Here is a 27,253-nt window from a genome sequence, read left to right on the forward strand (position 1 = left end):
ACCCATAAGCCTCTTAAAACTAGCACGTTCTAAAAGTAGAAATTTCTAAATTTATGAACAGCCCCACATTACTTTGCATCCCTTTTGACATTCAGATGTGCATCGGGAGGAGAGAGACATATAAAGACAATGATCCAATCAGAAGACTAGAGTTGTTTTTACTGCTCAGTTACTAATAATAGAGAGATTTTTGGTGCTATTTTTATTAGACAATCTTTATGAAACCTTCCAGTTCCTTCTGGGCCTGTTGTCTATTGTGTGATAACCCTGTCAGTGCAAGTTTATAGATCTCAGAGCCACAATGCACATCTGACGGATGGATTTGACCTGGTCATCCCACTGCGCTGTGAGGAATGGGGCTGTGAGTGTGACGGTGATGAGTGTGGACTTGGTCCCAACCGCTGTTTAAATTTCACAAGAATTGTAATGTCCTCCGGCCTCGAACGAAATATATATACACAGACAACCAAAACTGCATGGTAAAGTAATGCTTGTATTGTTTAATCTTATCTAAACTGCTGCGGATGTTCTTGTTAGTTAATTGGTTTTATTTCAGCTAGGCACAGAGCTGCATCATAAACTGATCTGTCATCATCACTTAATCGTGTAATTCATTGCGTCCTGCTCCGGTCTTGTAAATTCCCAATGCCCAGCTGTTGTACCTGTTGGTACAATTGAATTCCAGCTAGGCGTATAGCAGATGTCTTATAGCGCTAGATGGATTATTTCAGTAGTGACAGGAAAACAAAGACAGCTTCTTAAGAGACGCAGAATGAGTGGAAAAGCTTTACGAGACATCCAGTCAAAAAATGAAGTATCCTTGGGTTGTAAATGTAAAAGGAATGAGCTCTTCTAAGACAAAAGCATGTGCTTTCTGTCATTGCATCTGTAATTCTTGCTTTTAATTTTGTGAAAATCCCAGCCAGTCAGAATGTAGGCTATTTAGAGCAACGTTTTTTTAATTCATGAGCTAAACTGTACATTTATGAGTTGTTTTTCACTTCCACAAAATTCAGTCAAATTTACATTAAAAACTGGCAACTGGGGTTTAGAGAAATTAAATGGTGTCTTTATATTTTAATTATTAATTAAGTTTATTTATATTAACTGATATATATGTCAAGCTCATTGAACTACTTACGTTTTTATTATAAATATTTATTATTATTAATACTATTACAGCATTTATACACACATGGACAAATTGATATTGTTCAATAAAAAATAATATTTATTAATATTTTAAGTTAGCTTTTATTTTTGTGTTTTTGTTTTCATTTTGAATTTGCTTTACATTTGAATGTATTGTTGCAATATATGTAAAAAAAAAAATCTATTTAGCTTCAATTTGTTATTTCATTTTTTTTTTTCCCTCTTTTTTCCCCTTTTTTTAACACTGATGCAGTTATTTTTGTGGTTGTCTTTTTAATGTTTTTAATTGTTTAAGGTGATTTTTATTACAAGAAAATCATTATTATTGTTATTACCAGTACCACTGACAGTTGTCACTGGAATTGGTTTATTTTAAAATAATTTACATTTTTATTTTGTTTATAATAGAGACTTTGCTATGCTAGTTGCCTATGTAATTTATTTCTGTAATTTATTTCTTAATGTAAGACATTTATTTTGAAATAATTATTTTAATTTAATTAATTTTTTTTTTTTTAATTATTTTATTTTATTTTATTTCATTTTATCCATGTAATTGGGATAATGCCCTTTCAGACAGTAATGATTAAAAAAACCTTCATAATCGTACAATAATTATATTTTAAGTTCAGTTATAATAATAAATATATTTTGTAATTCTTTATTTTATTTTATCCTTGTAAATGGGATAATGCCCAGTTAGCCAGTAATGATCACAAAACAAACCTTTCATAGTAATACAATAATTATATTTTAAGTTCAGTTATTTTAATACATATTTTGCTATTAATTTTTATTTACTTTTATTTTGCAGTACATTATTTTATTTTATTTTATTTATCCATTTAAGTGGGATAATGCCAGTCAGCCAGTAATGATCACAAAATAAACCCTTCATAGTCATACAATAATTATATTTTAAGTTAAATTACATTAATACATTTATTTTGCAATTAATTTATTTTATTTTATTTTAAGTAATGACAGGCTCTCATTTGTTCAGTTTTTACCCCATTTTACAGAGTAATCACTGTGCAGAAATGTTTTTATTTTATTTTATTTTATCTTATTTTATTTTATTGATAGTTATAGTCATTGATTTAACTTTAAATTTGGTTCTTTTTTTATTGTTTATAATTGTATAAGGTGACATTGCAATAAAAAAAAAAATTTCAGTGTAAAAACATGTATTGTCTTATAGAGCATTTTTATATAATTAAATCAAATAGAGATTTCAAGCATAATTATATGGCATTACATTTTTTGTTACATATTTACTTCCAAAAATCAGGAAAATTACAGTTATTCTCAATTTTTTTTTTTCTCCCAGTATATTTTATCATCATTTTTTTCTTTTTTCCTATGTGTCACATCATGTTAGGGCAGCATAACTACTCACCAGCTCGCGATCATAACTTCAAAGTCCTTAAATCCTAGCTGGACTATGAATACTGTGGCTTCGTTCTAAAATCTCACGCTGATCTGTGATTCAAAGCATGGTAACAGGATTTTTTTAGCATGAGTACTTTGCCGTAACTGATTTAGTGCAAAAGAAAATTCTTCAGCCAGATTATCATCAAAAGGCATGATCGCTTCATGCGGCCGGATTATCAGAGCCAACCCGCGCTGGAGATGTTTATGTTTGCTTTAGCTGCTCGTATCTCGCCGCACGCGTCTGATCACCGGCTATAAGCCCGTTAACACCCCAATCCCTCAGGCGCCTGCGGTACTTCATTATTTACTCATTTAAAACAGAGTTTGTGCTTGATGTCTCAGCTTTTCATCACAACATCATATTGTCTGCAGCAGAGTCAGGACTTCGTACGAGGATGTGATGAGGCCGGTCTGCCTACGGAGGTCCCTGCAGTGCTGAGGTTTAACATCTCACTGACCAACTCATGTAGATGCAACTGTACAAGAAATAAAGTGCAGATGAGTGTAGTCAGACGTGGCACATTTAATTAGGTCACTAAAGGAATTTTAAATGAATGCATAAGTAAGCCACGGAAAACCTCTGCACGGACTCTCGCTACATGTGCTGTTAAAGAAATAGTTCGTGCAAAAATGACATTAGCATTATTTACTCACCTTCACGGCTTGCTTTCATTCATACAACATAAAAGATGTTTGCATGTTCATGCTGATGTTTTGTACCATTTTCAAATAGCATCTTAGAAGTAGACGAGGTGAGAAAGGTGGACATGTACACCACATTTCGTGTCATATTATCAGATGCATCAACATAATTATCTGTGTACCTCCTGCTACGTATCAGGTTTTGAATAGAGAGTGTGTTTGTGTGCTATATTAAGGTATGTGAGCATGTACCTTACGCTTGTTGTGACTTTCAGACGTGACAGTGTGCTAAGTGGAAGAAAATGAAGGGTTGGCTGTAAGCAGCAGTCTGCTTGCTCTTCTGTTTAGCAAGCAGTAAAACAGATGGCAACTGAGGATAATTCAGCACCCAGCTGGGGATATATATATATATATATATATATATATGTTAGACAGCTTGCTGGAATTCTTGAATCTGATTGGTCAGTACAGATCTGCAAATGTTAAATTAAATGACTGATAGTTGTCTTCGCCAGTGGTTTATTTTAAAATAATTCACATTTTTATTTCGTATATAACGAAAACGAGACTGCTGTGCTAGTTGCATATGTAAGTTCTTTCTTTTGGAATTCAAACCTATTTTCTATTTTATTTTATTTTATTTATGGAAACAGATTTTGCTATGCTACTTAAAGTTATCATTAATTTAACTTTAAATTATTTATTTATTTATTTTAAATTAATGTAAATTTAATGTTTACTATATTTTAAGGCAACAGACTTTACTGTGCTAGATACATCATTTATTTATTTTACAATTATTTTATTTTATTTTGTGTTATTTTATTTCATTTTATTTCATTTTATTTTATTTTGTCCAAGTGGGATAATGTCTGTAATGATCAGCCAGTAATGATCACAAAATAAACACTTCATAGTCATACAATAATTATATTTCAATTATATTAATACATTAATTTTGCTATTTTATTTTATTTTATTTTATCCATTTAAGTGGGATAATTCCCAGTCAGCCAGCCATGATCACAAAATAAAACCTTCAAAGTCATTCAATAATTATATTTTAAGTTCATTTATATTAATACATTTATTTTGCAATTCATATATTTATTTTATTTTATCCATGTAAGTGGGATAATTCCCAGTCAGCCAGCCATAATCACAAAATGAAATCTTCATAGTCATACAATAATTATAGTTTAAGTTAATTTATATTAATACATTTATTTTATTTTATTTATTTGTTTTTTATCCATGGAAGTGAGATAATACCCAGTCAGCCAGTAATGATCACAAATTAAATCCTTCATAGTCACACAATAATTATATTTTAAGTTCAATTATTTTATTTTATTTTATTTTATTTTATTCATGGAAGTGGGCTTATACCCAGTCAGCCAGTAATGATCACATAATAAATCCTTCAGTAGCCATACAATAATTATATTTTAAGTTTACTTATTTTTTATTTCATTTCATTTCATTTCATTTCATTTCATTTCATTTTATCCATGTCCCTTGGATAATGCCCAGTCAGCCAGTAATGATCACAAAATAAACCCTTTCAAATTCCTACAATAATTAGAAGTAATGACAGCCTGTCATTTTTCCCAGTGTATATTTAGGTGTTTTGGTTTTTTCTCCACTGCATTCCAGTTTTGAACAGAATAACAGCAGTGCACAAGCATCACTTGTAATTAAAATAGTTTGATTCCGTTCGTTTCACATCCATTCCTTACCTATTTCAGTTTCACCAGTCGCCCCTTCTGTCTCTCTCCTTTTCTAAAAAACGTATTTTGATCTCAGAAATGAGTGCATCTTAATGCAGTGGTTCACAAATGGCTTTACAATGGATGTCAAGTTGCGATCATAAATTGCATATTACACTGAATTGCATGGACCCAACGATATGCAAAATTACACTACATAGGTTGAAAAGGAAAATCACCGTTTTGTGATACATAAACAAGCACAGGAGTGTGATTTACAGAACACACACTGGGATAAATAGTGCAGTAGTATTAGCAACATTGCTTACTGACCAAAATACAATAGAGTTTGATTGCATGCACAGCTGAAGATGCGAGTTGATAAGCCTATTTGTAATGGTTATATGTTTTTTTGCATTTTGCATTGGGTTTTCTTATTAGGCGTATTTTCAGAAGATATCCTGACCCAATCATTTCCTCACAGTGAGCCCTATTTTTATTTATTCTTTGCATAAAATACACTGCACAGAAATTGCAGCATTTCTGTGATTTAATGGTTGTATGCTACCGTGTTTGTGGTGTGTTTGTAAGGTCAAACTGATAATAGATCAGTCTGGTTATGATATACAGAAACAAAACAGTAAATCAGTAGTAGCTTTTCGTTCTTGAGAGTTGCATTTTAGATTAAAATGATTACACAGGAGAACGTTTCATCACATTAACTATGGACATGTTTTACTAGCATTTGACAGATGCTTTCTGTCTTTTTTTTATAATTTGGAATGAATTTATTTTTGCAAAATGCTTGAAAACTGTTTTTGTGCATAAAACAAATACCCCTTGGTTTGAATTTTATTTTATTTTATTTTATTTTATTTTATTTTATTTTATTTTATTTTATCCATGTAAGTGGGATGCCTAGTCAGCCAGTAATGATCTCATAATAAACCCTTTCTAAGTCCTACAATAATTTGAAGTAATGACAGGCTGTCATTTTTTCCACTCTATATTTAGGTGTGTTTTTGCGTTTCATCACATTAACTATGGACATGTTCTACTAGCATTTGACAACCAGATGCTTTCTGTCTTCATTTTTAATAGGACATACATTTTTTATCATTTGCAATAAATGTATTTTTGCAAAATGCTTGAAAACTGTTCTTGTGCATAAAACAAATACCCCTCAGTTTGAATATTATTTTATGTTATTTTATTTTATTTTATTTTATTTTATTTTATCCATGTAAGTGGGATAATGCCCAGTTTTATGTTCTTGTGTATAAAACAAATACCCCTCAGTTTGAATATTTTTTATTTTATTTTATTTTATTTTATTTTATCACATAAACTATGGACATGTTTCACTAGCATTTGACAACCAGATGCTTTCTGTCTTCATTTTGAATAGTACATCTATTTTTTATCATTTGAAATTAATTTATTTTTGCAAAATGCTTGAAAACTATTCTTGTGCATAAAACATAACCCTCAGTTTGAATATTATTTTATTTTTTTATTTTATAAAACAATTACCCCTCAGTTTGAATACTTAATTTTTTATTTTATAACACTTTATCTAACGCCATGTCATTTGTGTCATTTTGAAGTGTCTAAATACTTTTTTGACATGTTAAGTAACAAATGTTTGCGATTAAGGACTTGGTTTTGAATAGGACTTGTTTCAGATGCCGCGCATGTCTCTTTGTGAGTGCCTGTCTCAATGGAAAGCTTTCATGGTGCTACGATCCAAACAGTGAAAAAGCTGCACTCCCCCCTCATCCAGCACAGAGTTCAGGACCATGGAGAGCTCCTCTCGGCCTGTCTCCAGGCAACCATTAGAAGTCCGGCGAACAGATGCAGATGAATGAAAATTTTCCCTCGTGGCCAGAGCTGCGCCCCCTCTGTGCCTACCATCAATCAGCGAAAAAATGAAAAATAGACATCACTCTCTTGCATCTCTCTGCTTTATTGGACAGATGCCCTTGCGCGGGTACCGCATACGTCTGAAGCAAGCAAACAAGCGCTTTATTAAATGGGAATCAGAGCCTGATTTCTCATAAAGCATGCTGTTTGGAAAAGTGACGTTGGCTAGGCCATGTCTGAGTCACTTTGTGCTTGAGCATTTACCCCAGATCAGCATAAATAACAGGATTTCTGCATGGAGATGCTTTCTGAAAAGGCTTTATGTTTTCTGTCAAATTTTATCCTCTGGTTTTGATCTGGTAACAAAGAGAAGTGCAAGAAGCTTTGTAAACATGACAAAACGTCCTTGTTTATGTTCAGAGATTTGTTAAAGGAATAATTCAGCCAAAAATGAGTTTGTTTCTTCATCAGAACAGATTTGGAGTCACTCTGCAGTGAATGGGTGCCATCAGAATGAGAGTCCAAACAGCTGATAAAAACATCACAGCAATCCACAAGTAATCCACACCACTCCAGTTCATTATTTAATGTCTTGTGAAGCAAAAAGCTGCGTTTGTAAGAAGCGAATCTATTATTAAAACGTTTTTAACTTTTTGCTTCCAGCTAAAATATGAGTCCTCCTTCCATAATATTGCTTTCTCCAGTAAAATGTCTCGTCTAAATCAGAAGACATGCACAGATTAAACACTGTTTACAAGCAAAAACAGGCAGAAACATTTCTAAACAAATATACTTGTTACTGATGTTACTGTTTTTTTTTTTTTAGTAGGACCCTATGAAATTAGTTTTATTTTTTCCCAAATTCCATTTTATTTTTTTCAAAATTTGCATTTAAAATTTTTCTGGACTGGTTAAAACAGGTAAATTAAAAATATTAATCAAAAAGCATGTATAATTAATTGAAATAATGAAACTTTGCAACTTAACAGTAATTTATTAAAAGTTTAACAAAAAATTACATTTTTAAAGCCCTACGAAATGCTTTTACATTTTTTCAAATGAAATTTCATGAAATCAAAAGCTCTAATTAACTGATTTTATAAAAAAAATAATTTTATTTATCTTGGCATGTCTAATTAATTAAAATCATGAAACCTAACAATTTAATAACTATTTATAAAAAGTTTAACAGAAATTGCATTTCATTAATCATTAGGCCATATGAAATACTTTTTCTTTTCTTTTTTTTCTCAAATTCAGTTTTATTTTTTACCAAATTCTGTTTTCTGTTGATTTTAATAATGTCTAATTATTTAGATTTTATTTAAAAAAAACTTTTTTTTTTTTCAGAAATACTGTGTTTTTACATTGTACATTAATCAACAAGCATGTCTAACTAATTGAGATCATTAAACCAATTTAACACCAATTTATTGAAAGTCTAACAACAAATTATATTTTTAAGGCCCTATGAAATACTTTTAATTTTTTTTACTCAAATTTAGTTTTATTTTTACCAAATTCGGGTTTTCTGTTAATTTAATAATCTCTAAATAATTCATTTTATTAAAAAAAACAGAACTTTTTTTTCAGAAATACTGTGCTGTGTATTTACATTTTATGTCAATCAAAAAGCATGTCTAATTAAATGAAATCATTAAACTTAACAATTTAATAGCAATTTTTAAAAGCAAAAACAAAAAATGCATTTTTATGGCCCTATGAAATACTTTTTATAATTATTTCTCAATTTAGTTTTATGTCTTTACCAAACTGTATGTTTTCTGTTCATTTAATAATCTCTAATTAATTGATTTTATTAAAAAAAAATTTTTTACATTTTACATTAATCAAAAGGCACGTCTAATTAATTGAAATCATGAAACATAACAATTTAACAGCAATTTTTAAAAAAGTTTAACAAAAAAAAATTTCTCAAATTATTATTATTATTATTTTTTTAACAAATTCTGTGTTTTCCATTAATTTTCTGGATTTCATTTTAATGGTTTCATTAAATTTTAATCAAAACCTTCTCTAATTAATATTTTTTTTAATATGATTATTATTTTATTTATTTCTCTGTTTTTTTAATTGTGTTTTTGCATTTTTCTGATAATTAAATTCTGGTATTTTTTTTTTCTGGTAAATATTCATTAAAAAATAATGTTTTAATAATTTTATAAGTAGTAGTAGTACTATCATTGCATTAAGTAATATATTTCTGTCACAGTTTCTTCAAGTTAAACCGAAGTTTTATTTTGACAGGCTGCTGTGAAAACCTTTAAGTTTCTGTTTGTATATGATTCGACAATAGTTTTCCTCAAGAGAAACTTTAAAATGCTCATGAAGTGACTCTCTGAGCAGTTCTAGTGTGTACATGAACTCATACACGGAGAAACCGTGTGTCTGCGCCATTCATTCACACAGAGATATGGAAAACGTGCAGTATTCATTTTAAATAGCATTTTTGCGGTTTAATATTCACAGACACTAGTCCATATCATGTTTTGATTTAAGTGTACTGACCTACTTTTGATTTATTCATCCCAAATTTGGCAAATTCCGTGACATTCCGTGTTATACAGTAAATTCCATCTTAATGACTGGATACCGCGATTCCATCCATGTTTTCCGCATCATGGAAATCATAGGAAATTACAAGGCATTAATTGATGGACTGAAGTCATATAGATTACTTGGGAATTATTGTTATGTTTTTATCAGCTGTTTGGCCTCTCATTCTGATGGCACCCATTCACCACAGAGGATGCAAGTGATGCATAATTTTCACAGCTCAAGCTGTTACTAACCACTAGGCACATTCTGTCCATATCTATCATCAGTATGAGATTTCATAGCTACAGTTCAATGTGTGAATGTAGCCATATCGTATTTATCTTAAAGCATTTCTGTGGCAGAGTTTCCCCTCTGAATTCCCTTGTATCGCAGCGGCGGAGTGTTTTGTGATAAATGCTGCAGACAGGAGTGCTGGGTTGTGTGGGTCAGATAGTTGAGATAAGTCTCACAGATGTTCTGTACTTTGTGCTATCGCTCAAGGATGATGGTGTGATAAAAAATGCTTTAATGTGCATATAGTTGCACCAAGGTCAAGTGCTTCAGCATTCCTTCTCGTCCTATTCATCCTTTCTCTTACTTTTACTGCAGGAGTGAAATGAAGTTGTTTTAGTGCAGGTTTTCAACTATAGTCCCTTGAAAGATCTACTCTGTGGATAAATCTCATAGCTCATATCAGACCATCCGAGACATAAATTAGATGAGTTTGTTTCTTGATCAGAACAGACTTGGAGAAATTCAGCATTACATCACTCACCAATGGATACTCTGCAGTGAATGGGTGCCGTCAGAATGGGAGTCCAAACAGCTGATTAAAAACATCACAAGTAATCCACACGACTCCAGTCCATAATTGATGTCTTGAGAAGTGAAAATTCCATGCTAGTAACATGCTAATCATGCTAACAGCATGCTAGTAATAGGCTAATAATGCTAGCAACTGGCTAACCATGTTAGTAACATGCTAGTAACATGCTAATCATGCTAACAACATACTAGTAACACGCTAATCATGATAGAAACATGTTACTAACATGTTAAAAATGCTAGCAACATGCTAGCAACTGCCTAACCATGTTAGTAACATGCTAGTAACTTGCTAATCATGCTAACAACAAGCTAATCATGCTAACAACATGCTAGTAACTTGCTAATCATGCTAACAACATGTTAGTAACATGCTAATCATGCTAACAACATGCTAGTAACAGGCTAATGATGATAGAAACATGCTAATAACATGCTAGCAAGATGGTAGTAACATGCTAATCATGTTAACATGTTAATCATGCTAGCGACATGCTAGTAGCATGTTAATCATTCTAACAAAATGCTAGTAACAGGCTAATCATGATAGAAACATGTCAGTAACATGCTAATAGTGCTAGAAACATGCCAGCAACATGTTAGCAGCATGATAATCATGCTAGAAACGTGCTAGTAACATGGTAATCATGCTAGCAAATGGCTAACCATGCTAATGATATGATATTAACTTGTTAAACATGTTAACAACATGCTAGTAACATGTTAATCGTTCTAACAACATACTAGTGACAGGCTAATCATGATAGAAACAAACTAGTAACATGCTAATCATGTTAGAAACATGCTAGCAGCATGTTAGTAACATGTTAATCATGCTAACAACATGCTAGCAACATGCTAGTAACATGCTAACACCATGTTAATCATGCTAGAAACATGATGCTGTGAACTTGCTAATAACATGTTAATAACGCTAGAAACACGTTAGCAATATGTTTGTAACTTGCTAATCATGCTAACAACATGCACATCATGCTAGAAACATGCTAGCAACATGCTAGTAACTTGTTATTCATGCTAATAACATGCTAGTAACATGCTAATCATGATAGAAACATGCTAATAACATGCTAGCAAGATGGTAGTAACATGCTAATCATGTTAACATGTTAGTAACATGTTAATCATGCTAGCGACATGCTAGTAGCATGTTAATCATTCTAACAAAATGCTAGTAACAGGCTAATCATGATAGAAACATGTTAGCAGCATGATAATCATGCTAGAAACGTGTTAGTAACATGCTAATCATGCTAGCAAATGGCTAACCATGCTAGTGATATGATAGTAACTTGCTAAACATGTTAACAACATGCTAGTAACATGCTAATCATGATAGAAACGTGGTAGCAACATGCTAGTAACATGTTAATCATGCTAACAACATACTAGTGACAGGCTAATCATGATAGAAATGTACTAGTAACATACTAATCATCATAGAAACATGCTAGCAACATGTTAGTAGCAGGTTAATCATGCTAACAACATGCTAGTAACATGCTAATCATGATAGCTAGTAACAAGCTAGTACCACGCTTAAAATGCTAAAATCATGCTAGTAACTTTCAAACCATGTTAGTAACTTGCTAACCATGCTAATCATGCTAGAAACATGCTGTCAACTTGCTAATAACATGTTAATAATGCTAGAAACACGTTAGCAATATGTGTGTAACTTGCTAATCATGCTAACAACATGCACATCATGCTAGAAACATGCTAGCAACATGCTAGTAACTTGTTATTCATGCTAATAACATGCTAGTAACATGCTAGAAACATGCTAGCAACATGCTAATCATGCTGGAAGCATGATAATAACATGCTAATCATGCTAGAAACATGCTAGCAACATGCTAATCATGCTGGAAGCATGCTAATAACATGTTAATTGTGCTAGAAACATGCTGGTTTAAGATGGTCCTTTGCTGGTTTATGCTGGTCATGTTGCTGGTCAAGGACCAGCATAAACCAGCAAAGGACCAGCTTAAACCAGCATCAGAACATACCTAACCAGCATATGCTGTTTTTTTCACCAGGGTAGTAACATGCTAATCATACTAAAATCATGCTAGTAACTTGCTAATCATGCTAACAGCATGTTAGAAGCATGCTAATAATTTGCGAGTCATGCTAATAGCATGCTAACAACATGCTAGAGACATGCTAATCATGCTAGAATCATGCTGGAAACGTGTGTTCCCACTCTGTCCCAAACTTTAACAAATACAACAATTAAAATTAAACTTTAAGCTTTTCAAAGCTATTTCAAACTTTAAAGTTTGTCTCCAAACTTATCTAGTTTAAATCAACATTGCACAAATTCATTATCTAACCTAGCGCTGTACCATTAAAGGCTTGCTGTCAGGAATTTGCATGCAATGCCAATTCGCAGACATTCCCTTCTAAAAAAAAATTCAATTTGCCTGCTGTATGTGAATTGTGTTTGTAATGGAGGGTGTTTCTCATATATATCTCATTCTGTTGTTATTCAAGAAGTAGATTGCACAAGATCACTTTCAGAGAACAGATATTTGGGAAAACAAACTTCTGCAGTGTTTTTAGAATACAGGATATGTTTTTTTTCTTGTTTTACAATCCCAGGGCTCCAAATTATTTGCTGAACATCAAACAGGCACCACATTGTTCTGCCGCACCACGCTCGAGTCATTAAAGGCTGATTTAGAGAGAAGTTGCATGGATTTATTTGCCCGGCCGTGGTTTGAAAGCCAAAACCGACAACCTGCAACGAGAACTCATTACTACAGGTGTTTGATTCTGAATTCTTCTGTGTTTCCACAGATATCAACATGGCCGGAGAGCCGAAACCCTACAGGCCTAAAGCAGGATCCAAACGACCCCTGACTGCTGTCTACAGGTGAGTTTTTCTATTAAATGCTACTATATAAATAGGACAACATGGCAGTGTATATGCTATACATAGACTACAAATGCACTGTGCATTTTATTTCAGATAGCATAGTGCAGTGTAAATAAAATGCATTCACTGTCCTTGTTAGGAGAGCTGAGGTAGTGGGGATTAAAGTCTGGTTGGTGGGGCTGAATGAAGCCGTCAGCACATTTGTCATATTATCAGGTTTAGATAACAGAACAGCCCGCGGACTGCGATTATCAGCACATTCGTTCAATTGCTGAAGTTGCAGTTGTGTCTCACAGGTTCGGTTAGATGGTTCAAACCTTATAGGAAGCGAAAAGCGCTCCAGACACATCAGTGAAAACTAACCAAGCAGAAAATGAGTGGAAAATCGATGTTTGAAAGGCTATTAGGCATTTACTCCTGTATTGACAAGCTTTTAAAGGGCTTCTGAGCTTTTTATAGCAAACAATAAACACTAACTAAATGTTAAATAAATACTGACTGGACTGTGAAACAATTACTGGATTAGTTCTGTTTATGTTTTTGTCCTCCTTTTATTTGCACTTAGTAAAGAATAATAGAATCGTAGTAATGAAGTATTGAATTATGGATTATTTTTGGCAGTTCCAATTACTTATGATCCTATAAGAGTGTCTATCCAAGCTTTTTTGTGTGGTATGATTATATTTTACTTCAGCTAATTCTCAGGTTTTTAATTTTTTATTTCTCACTCATTATATTTTTGAAATTCATTAATTCTTGATTTGCATTTCAAATCATCTAATTCAAACCCAATCCATTACGTAATCTGAGGTAGGCCTAATTAGGAGAGCAGAACAGGAGGAAACCAACAAAAAAGAGCTTTGAATGTTAATTAGCTTGGTCGAAGAAATGAAGAGATGCCTATAATGGAATTTAATGAGTTAGATGACCTCAAATCATCCTCATTCCAGTTTGTATAGCTGACAGGATATTTTTAATATGCATGAAATGTATTTAAACGCACAATTGCATTAGGTTTGACCTTGTTTGCATTCTTTATTTTTGTCCTGATGTTATTGTGCACAGTTAATCATTAGTGCATGTTATCCTTTAGAAAAGATTAATTAGAAAAATTAGATATATATGAATACATAGGCTTTCCATTGATGTATGATAGGACAATATTTGGCCGGGATACAACTATTTGAAAATCTGGAATCTAAGGGTGCAAAAAAACTAAATATTGAGAAAATCACCTTTGAAGTTGTCCAAATGAAGTTCTTAGCAATGCATATTACTAATCAAAAATTAAGTTTTAATATTTACGGTAGAAAATGTACAAAATATCTTCATGGAACATGACCTTTACTTAATATCCTTAATGATTTTTGGCATAAAAGAAAAATCAATTTTGACCCATATTTGACCCACATAAGAAAAAGTGCAGTTAGTAATTTAATACATTACATTACACTTTTTGATTACTTTCAGATTACTTTTGACCTAACTTGTTTATTACATTGATTTTAAATATGATAATATTTTACCATATTGATATAAAAATACAAAGAGCAAGAAAGTATATTACAATTTTTGTAATTAACAAAATAAAGTGCATTAAATATTACATTATGTCAAGATTTTCCAAACCTGGATTCGTAAAGGAACTATATGAGTACTGCATGAGTATAATGAACAACTAAATAATAAAACAACATTAAAAGACATCATTTTAAAATAACGTCAATCGATATAAAACACTTACTAACAAATGAAATATTTTATTTGTTTACCTGCATGTCATATGACCATTATGCAAGGTCAGAGAACCGTGAACATGCAAATATGATACGCAATTAGTAAAATATTTATTTTAAAACTCATGAAATCAATGAAAACGTAACTGTAGTCTGATTATGAGTATTTTAAAATTTTATTTAATTTATTTACAAGTACGTTTTTAGAATCTGATTACGTAATCCAGATTACATGTAGTCAGTAAAAGATATTAAATTAGATTATAAATAAATTATATTGAATCAAAATGTATATATTAAATACATTTTATACTTATATATATACTTATAAAATATTTATTTCTTTATTTATTTTACTTTTTAATGTGGCAACACTTTAACACTTCATATTTGTTATATGTGACCCTGGACCACAAAACCAGTCATAAGTATATATTTTTTTCATCTGAAAGCTAAAAATTAATTAGAAAAACATAAATGAACAATCATATATTTATAAAATGTGACCATGGACGACAAAACCAGTCATAAGGGTCAATTTTGTCAAAACTGAGGTTTATACATGATCTAAACTTTTCATTAATGTATGGTTTGTTAGGATCCTGGTGCAATAAAATCTAAAAACTGAGAAAATCTCCTTTAAGTTTGTCCAAATGAAGTTCTTAGCAATGCATATTATTAATCAAAAATTAAGTTTTGATATTCAGGTAGGAAATGTACAAAATCAGGGATGTGATTTTTCCGGATTAATCCGGAATTCCGGATTTTTCGACCTGAAAATGTGACCTATGTGAATCATGCAGATCTGTTAAAAAAAAAAGGGGGGGGTTGGCGATCTCACAGCCGTCACCATGGTAACCCGGGACGGAACCACAATCGCCGTCCCCGAGAAGGGCCACACCGGGCGACACGTCAGATGGCAAAGAGATGCATTTTTCCTTCCTTTCCAAGTATCAACAAGGACGTATTTGTTCGTTCGCAAATGGCGGATGGCGAAGTATGATTGGTCAGATCACCTGTCAATCAAGCTCCCTGCTGCGCAGTGTAAGTTACCTCAGTCGCTCATTTCGGTTAATTTTCCCAGCCGACAACCGCAAATCATTGTCCGATTATTAACCGTTAACTGATAAGATGGTAAGTTAACACTTTTCAATAAGGTTCATTCAGCGCTGCCGCTCCCACCACGCGCATCACGCACTGTGCGTAGGGTACCGAGTGCTGAGGGGGCACCAAAAAATAGTCTAATGAAAAATCAATAATTATATTTTAATTATTATATTAAATATATAGCTCACTGAATCTGATGGCCGCAAATAGTTTCTCCCGGAATCTAGAGCGAGGGATTGAGTGCGCCCGCGAGACAGAGACTGTGCTCCAAACCGCGTAGCGCGTGCATGACGAGAGAGCACAAGAGACCGCGCGTGTGTGCCTCATGAAGCACATGTAAGACAAACTCTACATTATCCCGCTTATTACATGGCTACCTACAAAATAAATCAATAATTTGACACAAAATATTGATTTTAAAAGGAGTTTATTGATTTAAAAACGATTTATATTGCTTCCGCTAAAGAAAATAGTCCGTCTCACTTCTCGTTCTCAAGTAGAAGTACAGATACTTGTGTTAAAAAATACTCTGGTAAAAGTAGAAGTACTGATTTAACTTCTTTACTCAAGTAAAAGTAGCCATGCGAATGATAACCATTTTTTTTTATGCAAAGCTAACGTTACCTGGACCACACAAATGCTAGAGTGCAAGCTGAGAAACCTAAGTGGAAATGGAAAAAAAGTTTCTTTATAAGCCATTGCCTACATTTTAAATGGATGTCTGCAAAATAGGCCTAAAACATCACATAGCCTATATGATTATTGTGACAGAGACTGGGACTCCAGGTTAATGAGATTCTGACTGAGTAGCAAGATATGAATTCAATCGTGAATTCAACTGTGATTCTGTGAGAATTGAATTCACAGACCCAGTTTCTCTTTTTTAATCTTCCCCTTAACATTTAAAGGAATCTACATGTAGACTATGTAGGCCTAATGATTTTTCCGCGAATGAATGCTGCCGAATCTGTCGAGTCGTCTTGTAGTGATAGGTCAAGTGCAACGTATATTCCCATTCAATATTTTATTATATTATGCGTCGCTTGTCGGACATAGCAACAGTAACTAAAGGGAACGAAAGGGAATGGTTTTCTATAGCCGCTAAAGAAAATACTGTTGTACCAGTACTGTAGTTACTACCCACAGAGTGTACAAAAATAAGTTAAAATATGTGTACAAAAATAAGTTAAAATTTATTTGTTGTTATAGAGAGAGGTGGTGATGGAGGGGGGTTGGTTGTCTTAGTATATTTTCCTGCTTTTTTGTCCTTAGCCAATCACATGCCTGCAAAATATCTGTTTTGGCATAAAAGAAAAATTGATAATTTTGACCCATACAATGTATTGTTGGCTATTGCTACAAATACACCTGTGGGTTACATATTTCATTTTATGAACTAAAATAGTACTGTTTTTTCTTCTGATTTGTGAGTGATATAACAGAATGTGATGGAAGAGCACTAAAGGCGTTATGTGTGTAGGTCAAGATGGTGAAGATGAAGGATAGGTTTAGGCCTCAGGTGTAAGGCATATTTTAATAGAAATGAATGTACATGTGTATTACGGCTGTGTATGATCTGACAGAGATGGATGTATATGTGTATAATTACGTGTATGGTGTGACAAATATGAATGTATATGTGGATAAATGTGTATGTGTAGAGAATGTTGAGAAGATGGTATGGGGAGAAGGGGAAAACTTAGACCCAAGTTGGTTCATGAATTTATTCATCATAGGTGTACAATATTCATAGATTTTATTCATGCTATAACCACCAGGGAGAGGCTGTTAAAACTCTGCAATCTTCAATATGTCAGGTATAGAGTTATATTGCATGTGAATGGTGTAAGTGATTCTGGACGCCTGAAGGTTTGGTGGAAAAAACACCTAGGTGATTCTCATAAGAGACTCAGTTTGTTGTTATTTTAATGATTTACAATAAATAACACCAGCAAGTTATGGCATCTTCTGTTTCACCTGTCAGGATGCTTACCCAGCCCAAAGCATAAAACAATGATGTGAAAAGCAAATATGTAAGATTCATCACTTATTTGAACTCCTTTCAAGATGCATAACATTTTCAGATCAAATGCTGCAGAACTTTTATTCATGTTGGTTGCGTTTTAAGACATTTTAATGGCGTAATTCTTTTAATGGCACAAATTCTAATGCTAAAAATATAAGCCGTAAAGATTCAAAATAGCATTTTAATTCATTTTCTATTGCGCACCACTGCACATGAAATAACAATGACTGAAGATGCATCCCTGTTGCTTACCTTGTCAGTAGACATTATAAGTCTTCCAAAGAGATGTTTGGTGCTGCTGGTGCTCTAAAGGGTTCACACAAAGTTTACTAGTTGAAATCCAAGTAGGGGTCACACACAAACTGCAAAGTGTCTATCTCACTGCCAGGATCTAAAACAAGCCAAAGTCTAACTCCAGGAGGTTTCACACTGTAATTAATAAACTAAGCCGCTTTGATTGCTGTTGTAACTGTGTTTATGGGAGCTCTGCATGCTGTCTGAAGGCTGTAGATATTATTGATTTGTCTGTCAGCAGGGTGTTTAAGTAACATGTAGATGGATTGATTTTTTGAGTTGCAAACGTTTGATTAGCTTCTTTACACATTTAAATCTCAGGTATGAATTGATTAGTCTTCAAAGTGTAAAGTGTGTCTGTCAGCTCAATTGAGCTGAAAATATAAGTCTAAATCAAGAGGATAATTTGCCCTGCCTTTGTTTTGTCTTTTTCAGTGGTTATGAATTTGATTATGATTACTACAGGGATGATTTCTACAATAGGTACGTATGCATTTATTACCCACCATCTGATTGCACACATTTCGAGTCCTTCAGCAGCTGTTTGTGCGTGATCTTTCATGGTTTCAAATAGCGTGCATTATTTTAAGCTTTGTCAAATGTCAGCGCATACTTTTTCGCGATGAAAAGATTCGTAGAAGTATATGAACGTAATTAAATGTGACATTAACAGATTTATTTATTTTAAACACCTACAGTTCGTCCTTGAGAGGAATTTAAGAGCAAGCAGATATTGTGCAGAGAAAATCATAAGCTTTGAGTAAATGGAGCTCGTCTTTAATTTCTAAGAAGCCCCGTTTTCGTTCGCTCAATTCCTTCTTATGATCTCGTCTTTTATTAGCGGAGACATTTAGTAAATGTCAGCTGGGTGGAGAGCTGTGAATATCCAGGAGAGATTGATGCGAGAGCAAGGGCATGTTCCTTTGTTTGACATTTTCTCGTACCTCCTTTCTTTTCTGTAAACTCTTTTGAAAAATTCGCCTGCCACGATGACGAATTTCAAAAGTGGCTCCGCTAATTGCAGGGAAACCAGAAACCAGGAGTCAGAAATGATTTTGGGGGTGAAAAACCTTTAGAAAGCCATATAATTCAGAATCAAAAGCCTGGTTATGAGTGTTAATGATGGTTTTGATCCCTGTTTTAAACTCTGCGCATCTTCTTTGGTTCTTTTTATCCTGTTAGGCTCTTTGACTATCACGGACGGGTGGCTCCTCCACCGAGGGCAGTGATTCCTCTGAAACGCTCGCGAGTGGTGCTTCCATCCACTCGACGCGGGAAGAGCTCGTTCCCTATTAAAACCTCCTCCTCTTCTTCCTCAAGACCCCCATCATCCTCATCGTCCTTCTCCTCTGGGCTGAAATGTAAGCCATATTAAATATTACACAATTATCCATTTTTTTAAAATGTACAACTGAATAAATTATATAACTGCAGTTATTTTCATTATTTTATTTAGTAAACACATCACTGGATTTAAATATGTTTTAAGGGAATTATTCAGTTCTTTCTGTGCATTTATTCTTGCAGTGCAAATATATGACGGCTCGATTTCTCGCAGACATGTTGCTCTGCGCTTTTCACAATAGTACACTCTGTTCTCCTCTCAGCCTGTCTGAAAGCACAAAACCAATATCAGAGTACATTCAGTTATAAATAAACACTATTTCAGGCTTACTATACCAAAACAAGCTATTCTGTTATCTCAAACTGCATTAAAAGCACAGAAAATGCAATTAAATCTGCAATACTTAATATAATAATTATCCAATACATTATTGACTTGATTATACATGTATACAAATATACAAATAAATAGCAAGCGCTATACATTGTATGAGGTAAATTAAATATATTTTTCTTAAAATTTATTTTTGCTTTCACTTAAGACCTAAATTACTGTGTTTACAAGGATACTTGAAAAGACAGGCATTTTGACACAAGTGTGTGTATTTAATCTGTTTAATACCCCGCGCTTTGTGAACGCTGTCTTTATGTGCGCACACCTCTCAGACAGCACTTAGAATTAGTCTCAGATTGTGTGCACATTTAGCGAAATTAGCTTATTGCGCTTTAACAGCTTAAAATCACTTGTTTTTAAACCTTAATGCTTAAAAACGTGCAAATACGTAGCACAGCAATGTCACGTGAGCATGTAACCACAATAGAGACGATAATGAAAAATCTCGACTGGTTGACAAAATTTCTAGCAGTTAATCGTCTGTATCCGTATATAGCCCCACCCCTGTATAATAGAGTTGAAGTCAAAAGTTTACATACACCTTGCAGACTCTGCAAAATGTTAATTATTTTACCAAAATAACAGGGATCATATAAAATGCATGATATTTTTTAATTTTTTACTGTCCTGAATAAGATATTTCACATAAAAGACGTTTACACGGTAATTGAATTTATAAAAATGACCCCGTTCAAAAGTTTCTTAATACTGTGTTGTTACTTGAATGATCCACAGCTGTGTTTTGTGTTTAGTGATAGTTGTTCATGAGTCCTTTGTTTGTCCTGAACAGTTAAAATGCCTGCAGTTCTTCAGAAAAATCCTTCAGGTCACATAAATTCTTTGGTTTTTCAGCATTTTTGTGTATTTGAACCCTTTTCAACAATGACTGTATGATTTTTTTTAAACATCTTTTATGTGAAATATCTTATTCAGGATGGTACTAAATAAAAAATATCATGCATTTTGTGTGATCCCTCTTATTTTGGTAAAATCATTACATTTTGCAGTTGACTTTAACTGTTTATTAATATTAATGTATAAAAATAATATTATGTATTTTTTGTGTTGTTGCAAAATGTAGCTATATTAAAAAAATTGACTTTCAATACTGCAAATGCCACTTACAAAAAAAATTTCATAAATGCCACTTGACTTGGTATTTTTGTGAAATGCAATGACATTCATGTGTTTTCATGCTTCTATTGCAAAAAGACTTTAATAATACATTGCATGTTGCAGAAATCGCTCCTACAAATCCACAATGTTAAATCACTGCACTCTTTGGCAGTCTGTGGCACACCGTATGAAGTCCATGAGCTTTATTCCTTACTGCCAACTGCTGGTTTATTGTCTGACACAGGCGAAACATGTCGGTCATTAGCTCTCTCTTACAGGTTACATTGAGTTAAAATCGAGTTATTTTTATGGGAGCAAAAATCAAGAACATATTGATTTTTGAAACCACAGAGCATTGAGACTTACGGCCGACTAAAATGCTCCTTTAATTCTGACTGGGACGCGAGCCAAACGGCAAGACAGAACGTCATGCAGCCGTGTTTGTAAATTAGAATTCATAACACTAATTCAGATTTTATCTTTAACCCACAAGTAGCAGCTTTCACAGCATCTGTCAGCATCCCGCCGTCTCCTCCGAGCGCGGAGCTCAGAAGTCGAGATTAGCCGTGGTGCATGACACTAATGCTCTTAGCTGTAGTGCTGTGGCCTCTCCGGGGGCTTTTCTTATATCAGTGCAATTCACCAGCAAAAATATCCATGGCATGTACACAAAAGTGGCACTGTTTACCTTAATCTGCATTTCACTGGAGTTCTCCCTTCTCTTCACAGCGCAGACTGCAGCTTTATACCACACCAAAATAGCATTTAATATGGCTCGGAAAGTTTACTTTGAAACTGCTTCATGTTCAGCTAATGAAAATGCAATCATTTTCTGTTCAAGATCAGAATTGCGATGTTTTTTGCCAGCTAAAACACAATGATTCCTATGTAGTAGAGGAGATCTGAACACACGGCTAGTGCAATTTGTGTCCCAAATAGAGGTCAGCCACAAACTAGAGTGACATGAATAGCAAACCTGTTTTATTTGCCTCTGTCTGGGAAATAATTTTGCAAATTTGACTTGCGCTGTGACATTCTGTACTCCATCTCAATATTTTAAACAGGATTTTGCTAATTCTATTATGCATGAAGCTTTTGTGGCCTCATTTTAATACCACGCGCCTGCATGGAGCATTTGGACTTTTTCATTTGTCACACTATAAGGTCCATTTAAAATGAACTGCTGGCAAAAAGGTAATTTAAAATAATGTAAAACCAGTTACAAGACATAAGATGTAGGACAGAATGGGGCTAGTGGTCAATTTTTTACTCCACTGAGTATTTCTCAGGGTAAGAATATTGCAGGGTAATAATATTTCTGTCTGTAAGATTTTTTAATGTTTAATAATTGAAACTTTCATATGCTCACCAAAACTGCATTTATTTAATATAGTAAAATGATTTCTCGATTTTTAATCAACAAAATTGATTCTTATATCTCAAAAATCGATTAGTCTACACTGTAAAAAACAATTTGTTAAGTCAACTTAAAATAATTTGTAATCTGGCTGCCTTAAAATTTTAAGTTCAGTCAACTCAAAGAAAGTTTATTCAACGTGAAATGTTAAATTATACTAAGTGACAACTTAGATATTTGAGTTGAATCAACTTAAAATTTTAGGGCAGCTGGGTTACTTACCCATCTGTTAAGTTTAGCAAACACAAATATCTAAGTTAACATTTCAAGTTGAATAAACTTATTTTAATTGACTGAACTTAAAATTTTAAGGCAGCAGCATAACAAATTATTTTAAGCTGCCTGTTTTTTATTTTTTTACAGTGTAGCCAGTTAATAAATGAAACATTGTAGCGCACATTCCTTCCAATATAATCGTAATAAGCTTTGTGCTTTGTTACTTTTGATATGAAACAAAATCTTAGATTTCAAATTCTGTCCATTTTATTACAGTACTCAAACAATAAATGCAAGTTTTTATGACAAACATTTAAATGTTTATAGTTCAAAAAATGAATTGGAGCAGAAATATATGCTAATTGTGTAATTGTAAAGTTATAACGGTTTTATTATAAAGACTATAATTTAAGTGTTTAAGTTTAAGTGTTTAAGTGCCTACAAATTTTAACCTTCAGTATTATAGTAATGTGTACTGACTCTCATGTAGGCCTATATTTTATAGCATTAGTTGAAAGTTTTTGTTTTCCTTGAGAAAATTCGCCATATATCGAATCAAATCGATTCTGAATCAAATTGCATGCTTGTGAATCAAAACTGAATCGAATCATGAAATTGCCAATACCCAGCCCTAATATTGTGAAATATTATTACAATTTAAAATGACTGTTTTCTATTTGCATATATTTTAAAATGTAATTTATTTTTGTGATGCAAAGCTGAATTTTCAGCATCATTATTCCGGTCTTCAGTCACATGATCCTTCAGAAATCATTCAAATATGCTCATTTTTTAATGCATTTTTTTATAGCTTATTATTCCTGTGGAAACAGTAGTGTGAACCATGTTTTTTTCTTTGATGAATAGAAAATTAAAAAGAACAGCATTTATTTGAAATAGAAATCTTTTGTAACATTATGTATATCTTTACTGTCATTTTAGACTAATTTAATGCATCCTTGCTGAATAAAACTATTCATTTAATTTAAAATATAAAACTGAGATATAGCGTTTGTGACAGCTAGCCTCGGTCTCCTCTAGACTTTGCATTACATTTTAATCTAGATTCCTGATCTTGGAAAACAACACGTTGTGCGTCATAATCCGCTGCTTTTTATGTACTGCGTATCGCACATCCTCCAAAAGATTCACAAGTAAACAGCTTAAAACAAGTGATAAAAGAGAAAGTTTTACCAACCGTTGTCATCTGTCGAAAACAAATTGACACTCAGCTAGTGTTTCGTAGGTTGCCCAGATTAAAACTCCTTCAGAGTTCACGTTTGCAAAGCTTGAAGGCAATTTTTGGACATGTGTTGTGTTTGGAGCTTCGGAGCAATTTGAATGGTTGCACACAGACACGTTCATTGAATTTCAGTAGATACGACGCTCCGTCAACTAAACACCTACACACGCAGAGCTTTCTGCCTCGGGCGGGTGATGGCAGGTGACACCATTTTGTGAGGTAGTGGAAAAGCTGGCAGCGGTGTGACAGCAGTGCTGGGTCACGCTGTGTTATCAGGGCTGAAGGCGGTGACAGCAAAACGACAAGCTTCAGCTTTCTCAAGGCTCGAAAAATACTGGAAAATACAGGCTAATGAATTTTTCAACAAAGCATTTATATGTATCCTGGAGCTCCAATTATCATGAAGAAGCAGGTTTTTTCAGTGTCAAGAGATGCCGCTGAAGGTTTTTCATTGAGGTCCATTCAGCCCACACTGCATTTTCTAACTTTTTTTTTCTAGTGTTGTTCGGTATATTAAAGCAGTAGATTTTAAAAACAAGATTAGTTTTTTGCCTTTGTAAATGAAATAGTTTCTGAATGATTCATGGTTTTGTTAATTATTAAATAACTCATTCATAAAGACTTTTTTGCCTCCCTGAATGAACAAACAAATACACTTGAATGAATGATTCAGTGACTCACTCATCTGTTGTTTTTTTTAATGAATGAATAAATGTATTTAAGAAGATTGGTTAAATAAATGTATTTAATAAATTAATGTAAATTAATAAAGTTGTTTTGTTTATGAACATTTTAGAGCAGCTCGAGTGAATGATTCAAAGACTTAATCATAAAAACAGTCACTTGAAGTTTTTGAATGAATCTCTTGAATTAATAAAATGGACTCAAGGACTCATTCATAAAGAAGCCACTTGTCCTGCATGAATTAGTATTTTTAAACAAATTGGTTGAATGAACCATATAAAGAGTATTAGACAAATTAATTAGCATTTTTAAACAGACTGTTTGAATAGACGATTAAATGATTCATTCAAAAAGTAAGCTTTGTTTTGTTTGTGAATGCAATAGAATGTTAGGGTTAGGGTTAGGTTAATCATAAAAACACACACTTGAATTAATAATTTGATTCATTAAATGAATCATTCAATGACTTGTACATAAAGAAGCCTCTTGTTTTAGTTCCTGCATGAGTTAGCAATTTTGAACTAATTGATTAATTGAACATATTTATTGGAGTGACTCTCTCATATTGTTTGGTATTTCACAAATTAATTAGTGTTTTTAAACAAACCGCTTGAATGAATGATTCAGTGACTAAAAAAAGTTTAGCTTGTGAATGAAACAATGTTTTTTAACAGATCGATTAAATGATTCAAAGGCTTAATCATAAAAACAGTCACTTGAGTTTTTGATGAATTTCTTGAATTAATAAGTTATTGATTCATTAAATGAATAATTCAAGGACTCATTCATTAAGAAGGCTCTTGTTTAAGTCCTGCATGATTTAGTATTTTTGAACAAATTGGTGGAATGAACTATTCAGTGACTCTCTTATAAAAATAGTCTGGTATTTCACAAATTAATTCACATTTTTAAACAAATCGCTTGAGTGAATGATTCAATGACTCAATGTTTTTGAACAGATCAACTGAATGATTCAGTACTTGATTATAAAACGTCACTTGAGTATTTAAATGAATTTCTTGAATTAATAATTAATTGATTTATTAAATGAACGATTCAAGGACTCATTCATAAAAAAGTTTTGTTTTGTTCCTGCATGCGTTAGTATTTTGAACAAATTGGTTGAATGAACCATTCAGTGACTCTTATAAAAAATAGTCTGGTATTTCACAAATGAATTAGTGTTTTTTAAAACAAATTGTTTGGATGAATGATTCAATGACTCATTCAGAAAAAAGTTTCATTTTCGTTTCTTTTGAACAGCTCGAACGAATGATTCATTGACGTAATTAAAAAGACAGTCACTTGTTAATTCCACAATGAATTATTTTTGACAAATAGTTTTAATGAACCAATTAGTGACAGTATTATAGTGTTATTTCACAAATTAATGAAAGTTTTTAAACAAATCGCTTGAATGAATGATTGAATGACTCATTAAAAAAGTGTTTTCTTTTATATAATTTGCGAATGAAACACAATGTTTTTGAAAAGACTGAATGATTTAGTGGCTTAAAGACAGTCTTCCTGAATAAATGATCAATTTTATCTAATTTGTTGAATGATGAAACAACTCAACTCGTTAATGAATAATTCAACATTTTTGGATAGATGGGTTACACTCTTACTTTTTTTTTAAATGAAGGAATCAGTGTTTTTGAGTGAATCATTTGAATGAATGATTCCCTGACTCACAACTCACCACCTACTAGCTTAACGATGTAACTGCAGGAGTCACACAAACACAGATCTAGTCGGTGGTGTTTTGGGCTGATTTCAAACCACCTACATATGTCTGAAGTTACACCAAGTAATTTTGAAAGGAACCATTTCGACATTTTTAAACTGATCCAATGTTGGAGACCATTCGCCACCCTTTTTTCAGCCTATTTGGGTTTTCATTTGCAACCAAGGTCATTCTGCTCTGCCCAGAGAGGCCTGCTGATTTTAAGTGTTCATTGGATTCAGTGTGCGTTCAATGGTGTAGTCATCTGAGGGAGATTAATCTGACAGCTGTCAGATGAAAAAAAAGCAGTGGACATATTTAAAGCACTAAATATTCACACAAATTAGCAGCATGAATTAAGCTAGCAGGCATTGAGCAGAGACATTTCATCCCGTGTGACGTAGTGGATTAATTGCACGGAAAGTGTTTCAGGGTGACCAGGAGTGAAAGAAGAACTCCACTTCCAGAACAACAATTTACAAATAATTTACTCACCCCCTTGACATCCAAGATGTTCATGTCTTTCTGTCTTCAGTCGTAAAGAAATTATGGTTTTTGAAGAAAACATTTCAGGATTTTTCTTCATATAATGGACTTCATTGGTGCCCCGATTTTGAACTTCTAAAATGTAGTTTAAATGCAGCTTCAAAAGGCTTTAAACGATCCCAGACAAGGAAGAAGGGTCTTATCTAGCGAAACGATCTGTCATTTTTTTGAAAAATAAAAAATTTTATACTCTTTAAGCACAAAAGCTCATGTAGCACAGGCTCTTGGATGCACGTTCACAATGCTACGAATTAGTGATGGGTCGTTCTTGAACGATTCGTTCATTTTGAACAAATCTTTAATGTGACTCGGGAA

General features: G+C 33.0%; 2 protein-coding genes across 6 annotated transcripts in view; one reads left to right on the top strand and one right to left on the bottom strand.

The window, feature by feature from the left end:
- yme1l1a (YME1-like 1a) overlaps positions 1-27,253 on the bottom strand; it is a 416,634-nt gene that overhangs the window by 283,318 nt on the left and 106,063 nt on the right. The gene's annotated exons all lie outside the window — the stretch shown is intronic.
- The window catches only part of LOC127155844 (RNA-binding Raly-like protein), a 176,098-nt gene that overhangs the window by 140,649 nt on the left and 8,196 nt on the right, over positions 1-27,253 (top strand). For 4 of the 5 annotated variants that reach the window (XM_051098375.1, XM_051098374.1, XM_051098377.1 and 1 more), the window contains 3 exons: positions 13,011-13,086; positions 18,688-18,735; positions 19,435-19,613. In XM_051098375.1, the coding sequence (XP_050954332.1) occupies positions 13,011-13,086; positions 18,688-18,735; positions 19,435-19,613 (303 nt within the window). The remainder of the gene's footprint in view (positions 1-13,010; positions 13,087-18,687; positions 18,736-19,434; positions 19,614-27,253) is intronic. The other variant, XM_051098378.1, reaches the window with a different exon arrangement.

Source organism: Labeo rohita, chromosome 24 (genome assembly GCF_022985175.1).
Source record: "Labeo rohita strain BAU-BD-2019 chromosome 24, IGBB_LRoh.1.0, whole genome shotgun sequence".
Lineage (NCBI taxonomy): Eukaryota > Metazoa > Chordata > Actinopteri > Cypriniformes > Cyprinidae > Labeo > Labeo rohita.